The sequence below is a fragment of the Megalobrama amblycephala genome, linkage group LG2, assembly GCF_018812025.1.
Source record: "Megalobrama amblycephala isolate DHTTF-2021 linkage group LG2, ASM1881202v1, whole genome shotgun sequence".
Lineage (NCBI taxonomy): Eukaryota > Metazoa > Chordata > Actinopteri > Cypriniformes > Xenocyprididae > Megalobrama > Megalobrama amblycephala.
The window spans coordinates 16,648,451-16,663,189 of NC_063045.1; the positions used below are offsets into that span (position 1 = coordinate 16,648,451).

Below are 14,739 nucleotides of genomic sequence, written 5' to 3' on the forward strand. Positions count from 1 at the left end.
TATTTAAAAATATATCTGAAAAAATATTTTATTTCCATATTCAAATACTTAATTGGAGGCATTACTGAAATGTAGCATTAGCTAACCCAGCTGTTGTCGAATTTCGAAATGTGTGCATGTGCTGCATTCTCAGCAATGCCGTAAGGGGTGCTACAGCGAGTATTAACATAAACTTCTACTGTTTCTTTTCCCTTTCAGGTCAGATACTGTCATGGCAGAGGAACAATTTGAAGACCATCTCGCTGAGCAAGCTGAATGTGAATAATAGCATGTCTAGATGAAAGGTGCTAACATTTGAAGGTAACTCCATCATGCTCTAACATGTTAAGCTTCTCCTCTCCATCATTTCCTGTCCTCAGTCACATTGCCCATACTGTCGCAAAAATGGCAACACTCCAGAAACATAATAGTTCGAAAACAAGACAGTCTTCAGGCATGGAAAACACCAGGAATAGACAACACCCCCACTCGGCCACAATTCCCAGCATTCCCACTGTTGACAGACAACACACGGCCCTTGCCTGCGTCTCTTAGTGACCTCACGTCTCTCCTGCCATTCTTGCTAAACCCTCTCCCCCAAGTGAGACAATGTTTAGATGAATTCTCAGTTCTATATTAGTCCCTGAAGTGTGACACCCATCCAGCCCCACGCTATCCGTGCAGGTTTACGTTACAGGAAAACTGATGATGGGGCATTTTTTCCAATCAGAAGGCGGTGCAGGCATTCCATGGCTTTGTTGCTTTAAATACAATGATGGGGGGAGGAAGGAGAGGTGGATGAAAAGGAGAACAAGAGACATGGTTGTAGCACCTGTCGGCTCATTTGTGCCGTCACGTTTAATAGTGCTCTCCGGTTACAGGGGACAGTTTTAGGGCTAAGCTGTCGTGCCCCGCGGATGATCACTGAACACACGAATGTCTTTGTGATACTGATTTTGACAGATGTTTGATATCAGTATATATATTCTCTGATAAGTCACAACTTTTAAAGTTGTGTCTGCAAGAACAATTTTATGTAAAGATCTTTTAGTTTTAATATAAAAGTATCTCTAAGATTTTACAGATTATTACATTATATGATCACACTCTTATTCATGCAAATGCTCTTAAACCATTCAAACTGCAACAAGACACAAAACAGAACTGGCACACAACTCATGCACACATAATAAACATAGTGCTCTTTCGTGCTTGAACGGACAAAAGCACACAACATTACTGCATGCTAAAATGCCAGTTTTGTTGAGTATACCTAATAAGAGTCTTAAATCAGTTAACTGAAGTCTTAAATGCGTGTCAGAATGTGCGGCAGGTCTTAAAGTGACAGCAGCCTAATAAACTTGCTGCAGTCTGTCATTAATACTAATCAAAGAACAAATAAAAAAGAGGAGATCACTCACTGCTCTTAGCTGAATAACTTTTGTAGCTTTAATAAAAATTAATCTATATTTAATTTAAAATTTATGCAGTGAAGTCTGTGAAGAGTTTGATAGCTTCATTCAATTTCTGAATATTTCCTATCTGTAAGATCAAATATTTAAAATATACTGTCTTTATGTTGTTTCTGCATTCATTTGGTGATTAAATGCGAAATTATTACAATATAAAAAAAACTTTTAAACATTTAATCGCAATTAATTACAGAAAAATGTGCGATTAATTAGTAATTTTTTTAATTGATTGACAGTATTATTAATATGTTACAATTCTAATTATGCAGCTCTGATTGGTCAATTGTGGCATTCTGCAGTCAAAAAAAAAATGTAATTTTTTAAATAACACTAAACAGTGCAATTGACCATTGCCCCAGGCAAAATATCAACATCAAAAACATAATGTACTGCAGAAACATAAAACAGTGAGCCAATCATTATTATTCTAAATTATTTAAGTTTTTGTAATTTTTTATATTATACATATACTTTTTTGTATATACGTTTTGCTTTATTGCCTTTTTGTAATTTCATACAATTGACAACACTATATATATATATATATATATATATATATATATATATATATATATATATATATATATATGTATATATTATCACACAAACAGCTGACAAACTATTCAGACAGTAGTATTTTCAAGGGGCATGTCTGCTCAGCTGTGTAGTGTATGCTTGACCCGAGTGCTCATGGGGTCTGAGAGAAGGGGCTGTGTTTTCCTTCTGCTGTGACCGGGTCACTTTTATAGATATCCGCGCCACAGAACTCTTTCTATAAAATCGATTGAGAAATGACAGGCCGGGGCGAGGGGGAGTTTATGTTAGAGCTTGTGTAATGCCCTTATCTTTGTTTGTGTGCAATGTTTAAATAAGACCTGGCGGCTCCCTGATCAATAGACACATCCTACCACGGCAGCGCTGGCTCGCGCCAGATTGGCTCAGCAGAGATGGTCCCGGGCTCGCGGGCAGACCTGAGAGGATCTCGTCGTGTACCCTGAGAAATCGCAGGCTGTAATTGGCATGGAATAAGGTAGCATTGCACCTGTGGTCCTATATTAGCAGCCGTATACGAGCTAGTGAGACCTCAAGTCACGTAAGAAAGAAGAAACAGGAAACAAAAAAACTCAGATATGCACAGGCAACAACAACAGGGCCCCTTTACGATGCACAAAAACGCAAAGCACGGCACCAGTGAGGGTGAATAATGAACTTCAGCCCATTGATCGGAAAAACAAAGCCTGTATATGTTTGTCCCGGCAGGACCGCAAGTCTCATAAATCTTTAAGGGTGATCTGTTTTTGCCACGGCGTTCCTTTTCAAATGCATCCCTTTCGATTCATGTGATAGACAGAAACGGCGAGCTATTATTATTTTATAGCACGCTAGCTCATTATACTTTGAAATGAATGTGTATTGCTAGTTAAAGCTGCGAGTGATCGCTAAAAGTGCGAGCTACGAAATCCAATGCAAAATTCCGGCACATTACGGATATTGATAGTTGTTGTTAGCGGTGAATCTTGTAGCATCGCAGGCCAGGTATCATAAAAATGGCACCCAAGCGCTCTGTCCTGGGGCAACTATCTGCAGGAACAGGCAGAAAGAAGTCGGAGTTCATATGATTGATATTTCCAGTGCAGATATCACTTAGGAAACACCTGACATGAGTGGGGCATGTTTCGGGCCTGGCCTGCCTGCTAAGTACTGGAGCGTGAGCCAGCTAGCGTGTTATGCAGCTGGTAATAAAAGTTGGTCATTGATTTTCTGTAGTTGCTTGTAACAGTTAATGTTGATACATCAATAGCTAAAGGAAAGCACAGGGTTTAATAGGAGGCTGAAAATGTGGAAATATGGGAGGCTTGGGCGTTAAATCACAGAATCTATCCCCCAGATCGATAAGACAGTTACAGCAAGTGTCCCTCTGCTTTCCTAATGTTTTATAATAAACTGACAGCTTGTAATAAGGCTCTGGCAGAGTCAGAGGAAGAGAGGAATCCGACGGGACAGAGGCAAGAGTTGTGAGACGGAAAAGGAAAACAAGTACCTATAGCTCAGTGTATTCTCAATCACTTCATCCAGGGCTTTTGTCAAAGGAAAATCCAGACGGTCTGCTCTTTCTGAAAGTGGGGAAAACTTTTACAAACAATTCACGGATATGCTGTTCATCTGACACGGGTTTTTTTAGTGCCAGATGCAATCGTATTCTGGATTCTGTGAAGTTTTGCTGGTAATGTCCAGGCCCATATGGAAACTTGAGCACGTAAAACACATCATTCAGTCCTACCTTTCCAGTAAATATTTTGGCTAATATGATTATGCTTTCAGTTACCTATACCAGTGTTGTTATTGTTAACTAAAAGTATTAAAAATTTAAAAAATTGAAAAATAGAAAACAAAATAAAAATATATACATGTAAATATACATGTAAAACATGAACACAAATTAGAAATGTTGCCTAAAATAAAAGTTGAAGATGAAGTACTAAGTACTAAAATTACAATAATTTAAAGCTAAATCGAAAAAAAACCCCAAAAAACTAATACAATCCCTAGTGGAAAAAAATACTAAAATGTATTTGAAATACATTCACTTTATATTTGTTACATTATATTTGTACTTTTGGTATACTAAACTGGTATACTTAAAGTCTGCTAAATTGGAACAACTAATTTTGTACTTAATACACTTTAATTGTACGAAAGTAGTCCAACTAAATATATACTTAAGTATATTTGATTGTGCTTAAGTGAAACTATTGCAAGTATACCTTAGGGACACTTTAAATATCCTACATTTAAAGTCTGATATTGCACAAAGATCATACAACCCTTATTAAAGGGTCACGAAACCCTAAACTAAATTTTCTGAGATTTTAACAGAGGTATGTGTGTTGAACATCATATCTGTTAGATTTAATCGAAGACACAGATATCGAAGAGAACTTGTGCGATGTAGAAACACTCGTTTTTGATCCATTCATGCACCTCTCACTTACTGTATGTGATCTCACGGTTTGATTTAAACTTATGTGATGCAGAAACTCTTATAAAGCTAAAACAAACACTAGTTTTTGACCCATTAATGCATCTCTAGCTTATTGCATGCGATTTCACTGTTTGAAACGCCTGTCAGAGGATGAATGAGACCGAAGTCCACCTTTCTCCCGTTCTCGTAGCTCTCTCGAGAAAAATGCTTGCTAAACACAAACAGTTTCGATGTGTCGGTAGTTGATGGTCAACCAACCGCCCGCAGGCAGTCTTGCCCTGGCAGCATCGCGGGGAAAGCCATGCAACACACCCGAGCTTTTGCATCACAAAAACAAACACTTAATAGTGATATTAAAACACTTTTTAGGCATAATATTAAGAAATGTGCATTGTGCAATAAAAAAATGCTCCAAATAAAGTTTAATTTTATATCAGTAAGTCTTAAGTGATATGTCAATTAATATGTTAATGGGTTTGAAGTACACTTAATATGAAATAAATGTATTTTTGTATATATATTTTTTTTTTACTAGGGATGACAAAAGCACAAAAATGATAGAGACTTAAACTAAAATAAAACACTGGAAATATAAAAATAAAAGATCATTTAAAATATTAATAAATACTATAATAGTATATAGAGGATTCTAAAATAACTCACATGGTGATGATTTAGTGCCATGCTAAAATAATAACAAATAGATTTTTAAAAATAAGACATTTTTTACTAAAAATATAGCTACTTCTCATAATTTCGAATTCATTGTCAAAATATTACTATTTGAATGTTATTAATGAATGACTTTATTCTCGTAAAGGCCTATTTTCTCAAAACTTTTATCAAATCTTTGTTCATTTTTTTAAACATGACACTAAAACGATGCAGTACAGTGAAGTGCTCTTAATACCATTCACCACATTTTACCATACTTATATCCATTCAACAAACTGTGAAATTAAAAAGTCTGGGCTTGGTAATATCTCAGTGAGAATGAATTGTGATTCAGGCTCAAATTAGATTATAGATTTGAGCTTCAAGTGTAATGATAAAATCACAATGGGAAACTTCTGTTAGGAGTAATACACCCAAAAACAGTTCATCTGGCCTTTATCAAGAGTAAATCCATAGATGTAGATTCCAATCCCTACGCAACACTTGCCCACGTTACTTATCTGAAGCATTTGTAGACATTCAGATAACGACGCTAATAGCTGACGGTCGCCAATCACACATAAAGTTGTTTGCAATTTAAAGCTAATCATAAAGTAATGTGTAGTAACAGATAAAGAACAAAAAGCAAAGAGATAAAAGCTAATTGCAGCCGTGACACACAAGCAAAGTGTCGAAATCAGAGCGGAATGGCCGGAATTCGGCGAACTGACTGAATGCATGACAAAAACTAGTGAGGCTAAAGGTAAAGTGCCATCCTTTCACTCCCCTTTAAAAGCAAGAGCCCACTACGTTGCACCGTGTCGACAGATATCAGCGGCTTTTAAAGCCTGATAAAGTCTGAAAGCCTCTTAAGGCTCCTAATGAGGGTGCCGTCTCATAGACTGCCTCTTGCAGAAGTGAGGCTTTTGATTTCTGTCACGTGGAATGAAAGGACAGTGGGCAAAGAAATAACCCTTAAATATTAGGGTCATTGCAAGGGCCACTTCCTCTTCTACTCAAGATTTGTAAAATATCAGAGCACTCAGGATTGATTGGAAGGTTCTTTACCTTTGAGCGAAATCTAAATGAGCATGTTTGGTGACAACAACAACAAGCGAACACGCTAAGTGAGCGGTCAGATTGGGGAAGGGTTGCCGCACATTGTCACAAATCACTGAAAATAAATTTCTTCATACACAATTCTACAACGTCAATGTGTTTTCAAAGGGTGTCCGCTCTTGCTTTATATGTGTATTGATTAGACCCGGGCCTCACATCTTCCACATGACTTACAACCCGTCAGTGCCAAACTGCTTGGCTCACAAGAAAAACCTGCCCCTATTATCTTGCATTTAATTAAGACATAGCTGCAGTTTTATGCACCATTATTTGGCCCCGGCCAGGGGTCTCCAAGGCGTAAATATTGAACCGTTCCAGCCCTCGAATGTTAATCAATCCCAACCGACTTCCAAATTATTTGGTCTGTTTCAGGAAATTAATATTTGCACCTGTTATGAGTCTTTGCGCATGCATTACTGATCTCCCCTCTCTTTGCACAAGGGTAGACGTATCGATTCAGATCAAGGAAACAAGACGGGCCGGCTTAATTAGAGCTTACCTATGTGGGAACAGCCTTTTTTGCTGCTTTAAAGCAAGAGTAAAGGGGAAAGTGCTGCGTGCCATGACTGTACGGTGTGTTGTTCAGAGGTGTTTGGAAGAAACCCCCAGAGCCAAGCCTCAGGGACTTGAGATGCATCCCATCTCGTAGTCAAGTGTTGTTGCCATGGGTGGATAACCATTATACCCGTGTCCTCTACATTTTGACAGTAACGAAAAAATGTGAATCATGTGAATCATTTTAATATAAAAATACTCTTGATGAAAATACAACAAGGACATTTTGCATATTTTGGTTAAATTAGTTTAATATATAAATTTTTTGAATATTTGGTTTCATTTCTGAAATCAGATGCCATTTTAAGCTGCAATCACATTAGCGAAGTTTCATGATAAAAAAGGTTCCTTTGTCAAGAGTGTTGAAATGCACAAAGCACCGCTCACAAAGCAGTCAATTTCAGACCAAGCAGCCTTCTGTTGGTCAACGCAGCAAATTCGTAGAAAGAACTTGTTGTGAATTCTACAAAATAACTGTGTAAAGATTAACACTGTTCAGTCCCCAACAACTATAAGGGATAGTTCACCCAAAAATCATCCTTATGTCATTACAAACCTGGTTGACTTACTTTCTTGTGTGACCACAAAAGATTTTTTGAAGAATGTTTCAACGGTTTTGTTCATACAATTAAACTCAATGGGGTCCAAAACACAACATCCAACCCCACAGACTTTTATTTTATGGATAACACATTGTAGATGTGGCTCCTACCTACATGTTGGCATTCGCATCAGAAGTGGCCTCTACAATCGTCTCTACTCCCCCTTAAACCCCACAAGAACATTGTTCACCCTTCAGTGCCTTTCCTGCTATTGAGGAAATCAATGTCTTGGTCGTAATTATTTAACCATTGATAAAGCCTTCAGCTCCTGCTAGAGCCCAAGCACCTATTCAACACATGGAGACTGACAGCGGGAAAGATAGAGACGCTTCGTCTTGCGGAAAAGCATGAGAAGTGATCGGCTGACTGCAATCGGTCCTCTCGACGAGCCGGCGAAATCGAGGAGACAAGTGACTGCTCCCAGGTCAACTCATGTCTCTCCTCCTCTTTATTGACACTTAGCTTTACAAAGAGCCCCCTGGGCTCCCCCGACAGTGACAAATTGCGATGGTTTGGCCGCACTGAGAGTGAACAGACACTAACTTAGAGCAGTGGGGAGTGGAACGGCGTGAGTAAATGCGATTTTGATTTCCGTTAACAGGCTTCATTTGTAAATGCAATACAGAGACTCTACGTTTAACGAGTGTAAGAGGGCTGATCAAGTGGATCTGATGTTTTTATGTCATGGAGGCCAGAAGGCCTCCAATTGTTGACCTTGTGTGTGTGGCCTTGGGCTTAACAGCACATTTACCTGACAACTGATTCATTTTAAGATTTATTTAAAAAAAAAAAAAAAAAAGGGTTCATAAAGGATATTTGCTGTGAAATTGTAGTATCACAAGAACTGCAACACTGGCCTGAACACAGAAGTTTATACATATATATTTTTTAATGCATTTAAATATAATATTCTCATTTTAAATGTATAATTTTAACACGCATTTATTTAATATTTATTTTTAAATTATTGAAAAAAAATCACATTGTCATACATTTTATACTGAAAAATGCAATAATATCTTTCTAATATGTCATGGCGAAGCAAGTTGGGGTCACATTTACTGTTGTTTAGTGAATTTTCACAGGCAAAATTTTGTCATTTCAATAGGAATCCATACAATTGGAAATTTCACCTGTGGGCAAAATATCTCTCCACACAGATTGCACAACGGGTTCAAGTTGGTCACATGGATTTGCTGCTATGACCAACAGAACGTGTGTACTAATGTTTAACAAGGAACCTCATATGGTGCAAAAATCCACATTTTCCATAGTGGAAACATGTTCTCCACTCATAAAGGGCTTAAGAATGAGCAGTGGGCTGAGACAGAGAAAAGATAAGTTCCCATAATTCCAGTAGTTTTCATAAGGCACCATGGGATTTTCATGCTTCATTTAATTAACCTCTGACTGGCTTCTCAATAGCAACTGGCATAGTGTTTTTCTCATCCATGCACTTGTCTGTACATAAAGCCCCCGCCACCCCTCACCCACAGGATACTATTAATCGGAGCCATCTTTGATCTCTAGGCTTAGTTCTCTTAGTCTCTTAGTCTCTCAGGGCCTGGCATACAGCATGGGTGGGGCTAGCTGCTAGCACGGGGCAGTGCCTGGGGCGATACACTCCCCTCAGGTGAGAGTTTTATTATGGATGATGTTTCCCGCCAAATTATTTACACCAACACTCTAAATTCCCCCCAAACCACAACCAAAAAACCTCTGCTGCGCTAACTCGATCAACATAAACAAGGCAGAGAAGTCTGGAGTTTCATTTGTTCTCAGCGCTGCTCTTTGGTCTACAGTAGGTAAGATGTAAGGAACCTTCTCTAGGTGTGTCGGGGGAGCTGGCGTAGATGCTTACGCCTGGTTTCATGGTTACACGTAGTTCAGGGATGCAGCAAATGGAACGGCTAGAGTTCAAAGTACACACACCCTCTGCACATCATATTCTCTTTTCCGGAACCACAAGATGGTACATTCGCAACTGATATAATGATATCCAAGCGGATGGTCGGCATTAATATTCCATGTTCTTAAGGGGCCAAACAGACACCCTGGTCTTTTTTTTCATGTTGGTCTTTCATGGTGTCTTTTGTGAATTGGCTGCAAGAGTTGCCTTGACCTGTGAGCAGCGGAACCTCCGATTACTTCAATGTAAAGCTAGCAGACTATCAGAAGTGAAGCTTTGAAAGTTACAGACAGTTTTAAAAGCAAAACTGGATGTACTCGGCATGCACATCTTTGGAGCAAATGGCCTCCTGATTTTCTTAACTCCAATAGAGTGAAATTGTGACCTTGGTTTTGTAAGTTTCCAAGTGTGGTAGTATAACTAGAATTTGTGTAGCACTTAAGTGCGGTAAGCTAATGATGTCTGTTTTAATATATATTACATTCTGATTTTGATTTAAATCATATTTTTATTTCAATTTATTTTATTTAATAATTAATTCACCCCAAAATGAAAATTCTTTCATGATTTAAATATGGAAGGTTAAGACCACTGACATCAAACATCACTGATTTTCATTAGCCAGGTTTTCATTCACATATTTTATGCATATTTTAAGATATTGCATAAAAATTGCTTGATGGAAACATCATGATTCAAATAAAATTTCCAAAATGTACATAAATAATGGTGGGTAAATTTTGTATTTATATGACATGCACAAAGTATACTGGAAACACGCTGTATGAATAAATTCACTGAAAAAAAATTATTAAAAGTCATGAAATCAACAGGTTTTTTAAAAACGTATTTAAGAAATTTTGAAATTCCAAAAAACTGGGGGAAAAAAAATTATGCTCTCTAAACCACAGTTTATTACATTTAATAAAAAAAACACAGTGGCTTCGATTTCCATTTCTATTTTGCGCCAATTTTCTCTAGAAAGTATTTTTTTTTAATACATTGAAACTGCTTTACTCGTAGATTGTTTCAGCAATATGCTGATTTTTTTGCATAAATTAAATCTGCAATTTAGATGAAAGCATAACTAGTGACATATTGTATGAAGAGTGACTTAATGTATTGAAGAGCGAAAAAGATTCCTGAGCTACACAATTTACAGAGAATAACAGTTTTAGACAGACCTGACTAGTCTGGCATCAATGGTAAAGCAAAGTTGGCGGAGAAGGTATGAGACGGTGGCATTCATAATGATGGTCTTATCATACAGGGTGAAGTGAATATGGTCTTGTGGCTTATCTCAAGGACCCTCAAGAACCTTGGGAGCAAGCAAGTGAGATTTGGACAATGCACAGAGGCACTCTCCACCCCTCCACCTTTTTCTTAATACTCACCCAAGCTGAACAGCACCAGGAACTTGAGGCAGACGAACTCCCTCTGGTCTAGCTGGAGGGATCTCAGCTTGCTCACCAGCTCCTGTGCGTGACTCAGGAGGTTGTTGAGTGTGGCACCGGCTTGGGAGGCAATTAGGGCGTAATCCACCTGAAGAGAAGGGGCGAGAGTGTTCACATTCACAAACAATAGAGGTATTACCACAAGCAACATGGCAGATCTCTGAAGGTTTCAAACATCTACAAAAAAAAAAAAAAAAAATTCAGGGTTCTAAGAAGCGAAAGTCATCATAGTTAGATAAACTTTTATATAGTGGTGAACAGAAACTACAACAAATATAATGTTTGCGTTCCACACCATGGTACCGTTTCTATGACTTTCAAAATAAGGGGAAAAAAAAAAAAAAAAACGAAAGATTGATTTCGGTGGTCAGAAGAGAGAAATATGTCAAATTTACTGTCACTCCTTCCACTTTTGTATTAGAAACACTCAAGCACCAGCGTTAAACAGTTTTCTGTCATTTAATGCCATGGTAGGAAAACACAGTGTACTGTGGAAACACAGTCTATGACATTGAAAAAAAGATTGTTTTCCAACATTGTTTTAGAACACTCTTCCAGTCTTCCATTGTTTGGTCAATCAAACAGTCCCGCCCCAAGAGCATGCCATTGGTTGAGCCAATTTCATGTAATTACTGAATTATTTACTTATTTAGAACTTTAGAGAAATGGATCATAAATGCTATCGATTTCTAAGTTTATTTTCGAGAAGATGTGCTCATATTTGTTCGGAGACTCACAGAGCATATTTTATGACAAAAAAAGAGTTGTTGGGAATGTTTTAGGAAGAGTTTCAGCCTTGTTCCTTGTTCATCGAGAATTCTATTTCTTGAATCAGAGTCCTTTTAGTTTAAAAGTTCAATCAAACTGGAGCCAGACGGCACTTGGCACCACCTTTGGAGTTTTTTAGCACTGACTGAAGTAAGCACGTAACCAGCTCTGGCAGCTCTACGTTTCATATGCCTCCCTCCCTTTCTTTCCTTCCCAGGCTCCTCTCCACACAGCAGGGACAGTGCGCTGGGCCGAGGTCTGAATGATAATCAGCATCAAACCGAACGGGGAAGAGCTGCACGTTTCTCCATCCCTGGTGCCCAGACCCTCGGACCTCAGCGCCCTGCACCAGACGAGGGCGGTGGGGGTTAGAGAGGTGTGAGTGAGCGGGGGGCCCCTGGAGGTCCCCCAGGCTACCGGGCCGAACCCTGCGCGGGACCCCCGTGGCCCTCTCTTCCCCTTTCAGGTGCACTTAATATCTGCAGCAGCAGCAAATTTGTCTTGGAGGCAAGTCCTTAGCTGCCACTCACTGTAAGCAGGCCATATTAAATTTTTATATTTATTGACAATTCATTACCATAATTGACTGCGCCAGGGTTTCTGGAAGAAGGTAGACTACGGGCCTCCTAAGCGTAAGGAGAGCTCCCTCTGAGCTGGATTTGCAATTAAAAACGCGGGCGGATTGGAATTTATTTATTGTGTAAATATGATGAGTGGAATTTTTTAAAGTCCTGGCTGGAGAATTGTGCATTTCTCACCGGCTGTTTTTCGTGGATCTCTTCAAGCCCATATGAAGCTACTGAAGTTGTCAATTAACTGGGATTTGACCAAGTGCCCCGAGCATTAATAACCAGATAAAAGTAAAAGTAGTGGGATGGGATCACAAATGTACATGTAAAAATAATACAAATAATGGTACAAACTGAAAATATTCAACATAATCATTAATGCAAATATAAACACATTTTTGAAAATTATAAATATTTTAATATCAATATAAATATTTTTAAAATACATACTATTTTATGTGAATAAATTTGAACAGGGTGTAACGATTTTCTTCCAAAATGAGGGTTGACTCGACTGAGCAACACTTGGCAAGCAGTTTGTAGTATTATTCTCTAATTCATTCTGACATTGTAAATATCGGTGAATGCTGAATATACTGAGCGCTGTATGAGTATGATTATGATGATTTAGATCCTTCTGAAGGCCTGGGACCTTCAGTGTGAGAGACAGAGACAGATACAGCACAAGAAGGAGTGGAGGGGGAGATGCAGGTCTGTGACATATTGGAAAGTCGCCCATGTAGTGTCATGTGTCGCAGAATTTCAGGACAGATCCCACACAGTGCTTTGCTGCCATATCAACACTAGGGAGTAACAATGACATAAATGTCCTCAAACAAGACAACAGGTAGTGGGCAGTTCTGGTGACAGTGGAGTAAATACATTTTTATATATATATATATATATATATATATATATATATATATATATATATATATAAATTATAATTATAAAAAAATAAACATTATTATTATTAAAAGAATTATTTTTAGATTATAGTTGTAATATATTTTTTATTTGACAGTTTATTTTATATATATATATATATATATATATATATATATATATATATATACAGTATATTGTTAGCTTGTAGTGTAGTAATTGTCTGTTAACTACTTTAGGAGTATCTTGTATTTGCAGAAATGCAAATGTATGTATCTATTAATCTATTTCTACTAATAGCCACTACACTGAGAGACCGCCTGAACTTATATACCACTGAATTACAATATTCCTTTAATAAGTGGCAGAGCGTTTGTTTTTTTATGCATAAATCCAGACTATGTTCATGTGTGAGCGTGTTGTGTGGCCGGGCTGTCAGTAGTCTGATCTGGAATAATAGGAAGTAATGAACTGTTTGAGTCTTTGCCTTCTCTCTCCCCAAAGGCTTTTTTCAGCACCAGCTGTTCATTAGGCAAAATATGCAAACAAGGTCCTCCACCCTGCCCCCAACCCTCCGTCAGACCTCGCTAATCAAACACAGAGACATGCTATGCAGAGCACTCGCAATACAGAAAAATCAAAGATAGCGAGCACAGTGAGCTCTCAAAGATCTCCAGATGTGGTACTTTCTCAGATTGTATTGCTCAGAAGTTGCTCTTTCATGGCTCAGGAGGCTAGAAACCACTTTAAAACCAACCAAGTGAATGAGATTCTGACATTAGACTTTTAGTCTTTTAAATGTCAACTTTGTCTCAAGTTTCTTAGGAGGGATAAAAGTGAGACAACTCTTGATATAGAAAAAGTATAGAGCTATAAAATTAATATAGATAGCATGTAGTTTGATCTTGGGAGAATTTGATGAGAAATGCTTGAGTTCATATTGAGATCTTTTAATCGCAGACTTTGGTATCTTAAATCTGAGCACAATGTTGAGATTTGTTTGGGGATTTTACATGGATTACCAGGGTGTTTTTCTCAGGAGAAACATCTGAGTGACAGGAGACTTTAACAAATCTCAGTTTGTTCACGTTGTAGAATTGAGTCAACATCTAATTTCTAACAATTGTCTAATTTGTGTTTTTTCTTTTCTTATAGGTGACTTGATGGAAATCGTGTCAGGAGCTGGATTCAAACTCGCATTGTTTGCTGTAAAATTGACCAGAGCGTGTGTATTATCCACAAGGCCACGGCTATGAAAAGTCTCTACTGTTCACAAGTCGCTGTGTTTGAGCTGTCACTACTGTTGGATCTCACTTTGTTGAGCAGGGGAGGGAGGAGGGAAAACATAAAATTAAAAATTAAACTCATGCCTTACTGACAGGCGGACAGAAGCATATTTATTTATAAGCAGTTTAAACATCTTCTGGAAGTGTGTGTGCATGTGCTGGAGCCGGAGACAGAATTAAAGGTCCTCGTGTGCAGAAAACTTCAGCTGAGCCTGAGGCGTCCGTCCAGCGATGTTCCTCAGAGACAAATGAGGTAAATCATACATATCTTCTGCTGCTTTCCCTCCTCGTCCGTCTCTCCCTGTGTCTCTCATCCCTTCTTCACCGTGATGACTCGTGCATGCTTAACCAACCATTTTATTTATTCGTTCACCACGCACTTGATAAGAAGTGTACAATTGATTATTCTGGCCACATTAGTTTATACCTAAGCGTAATCTATTTTTAATGGAGTGGCTGAGGCAGTCGATAGCACTTTAAAGGATGTTGATCCACACTGGCAAA

The 14,739-nt window shown here is 38.2% G+C and overlaps 1 protein-coding gene and 1 long non-coding RNA gene across 5 annotated transcripts in view; one reads left to right on the forward strand and one right to left on the reverse strand.

The window, feature by feature from the left end:
- nr5a2 (nuclear receptor subfamily 5, group A, member 2) overlaps nucleotides 1–14,739 on the reverse strand; it is a 61,500-nt gene that overhangs the window by 10,299 nt on the left and 36,462 nt on the right. For all 3 annotated transcript variants that reach the window (XM_048183122.1, XM_048183121.1, XM_048183123.1), the window contains one exon: nucleotides 10,668–10,815. In XM_048183122.1, coding sequence (XP_048039079.1) covers nucleotides 10,668–10,815 — 148 coding nt within the window. The remainder of the gene's footprint in view (nucleotides 1–10,667; nucleotides 10,816–14,739) is intronic.
- The window catches only part of LOC125263844, a 36,523-nt gene continuing 21,985 nt past the window's right edge, over nucleotides 202–14,739 (forward strand). The window contains exons 1-3 of one of the 2 annotated variants that reach the window (XR_007183913.1): nucleotides 202–300; nucleotides 11,713–11,961; nucleotides 14,105–14,488. This is a non-coding gene — a long non-coding RNA (uncharacterized LOC125263844). Of the gene's footprint in view, nucleotides 301–10,903; nucleotides 11,962–14,104; nucleotides 14,489–14,739 lie in introns of those variants that run through there. The other variant, XR_007183914.1, reaches the window with a different exon arrangement.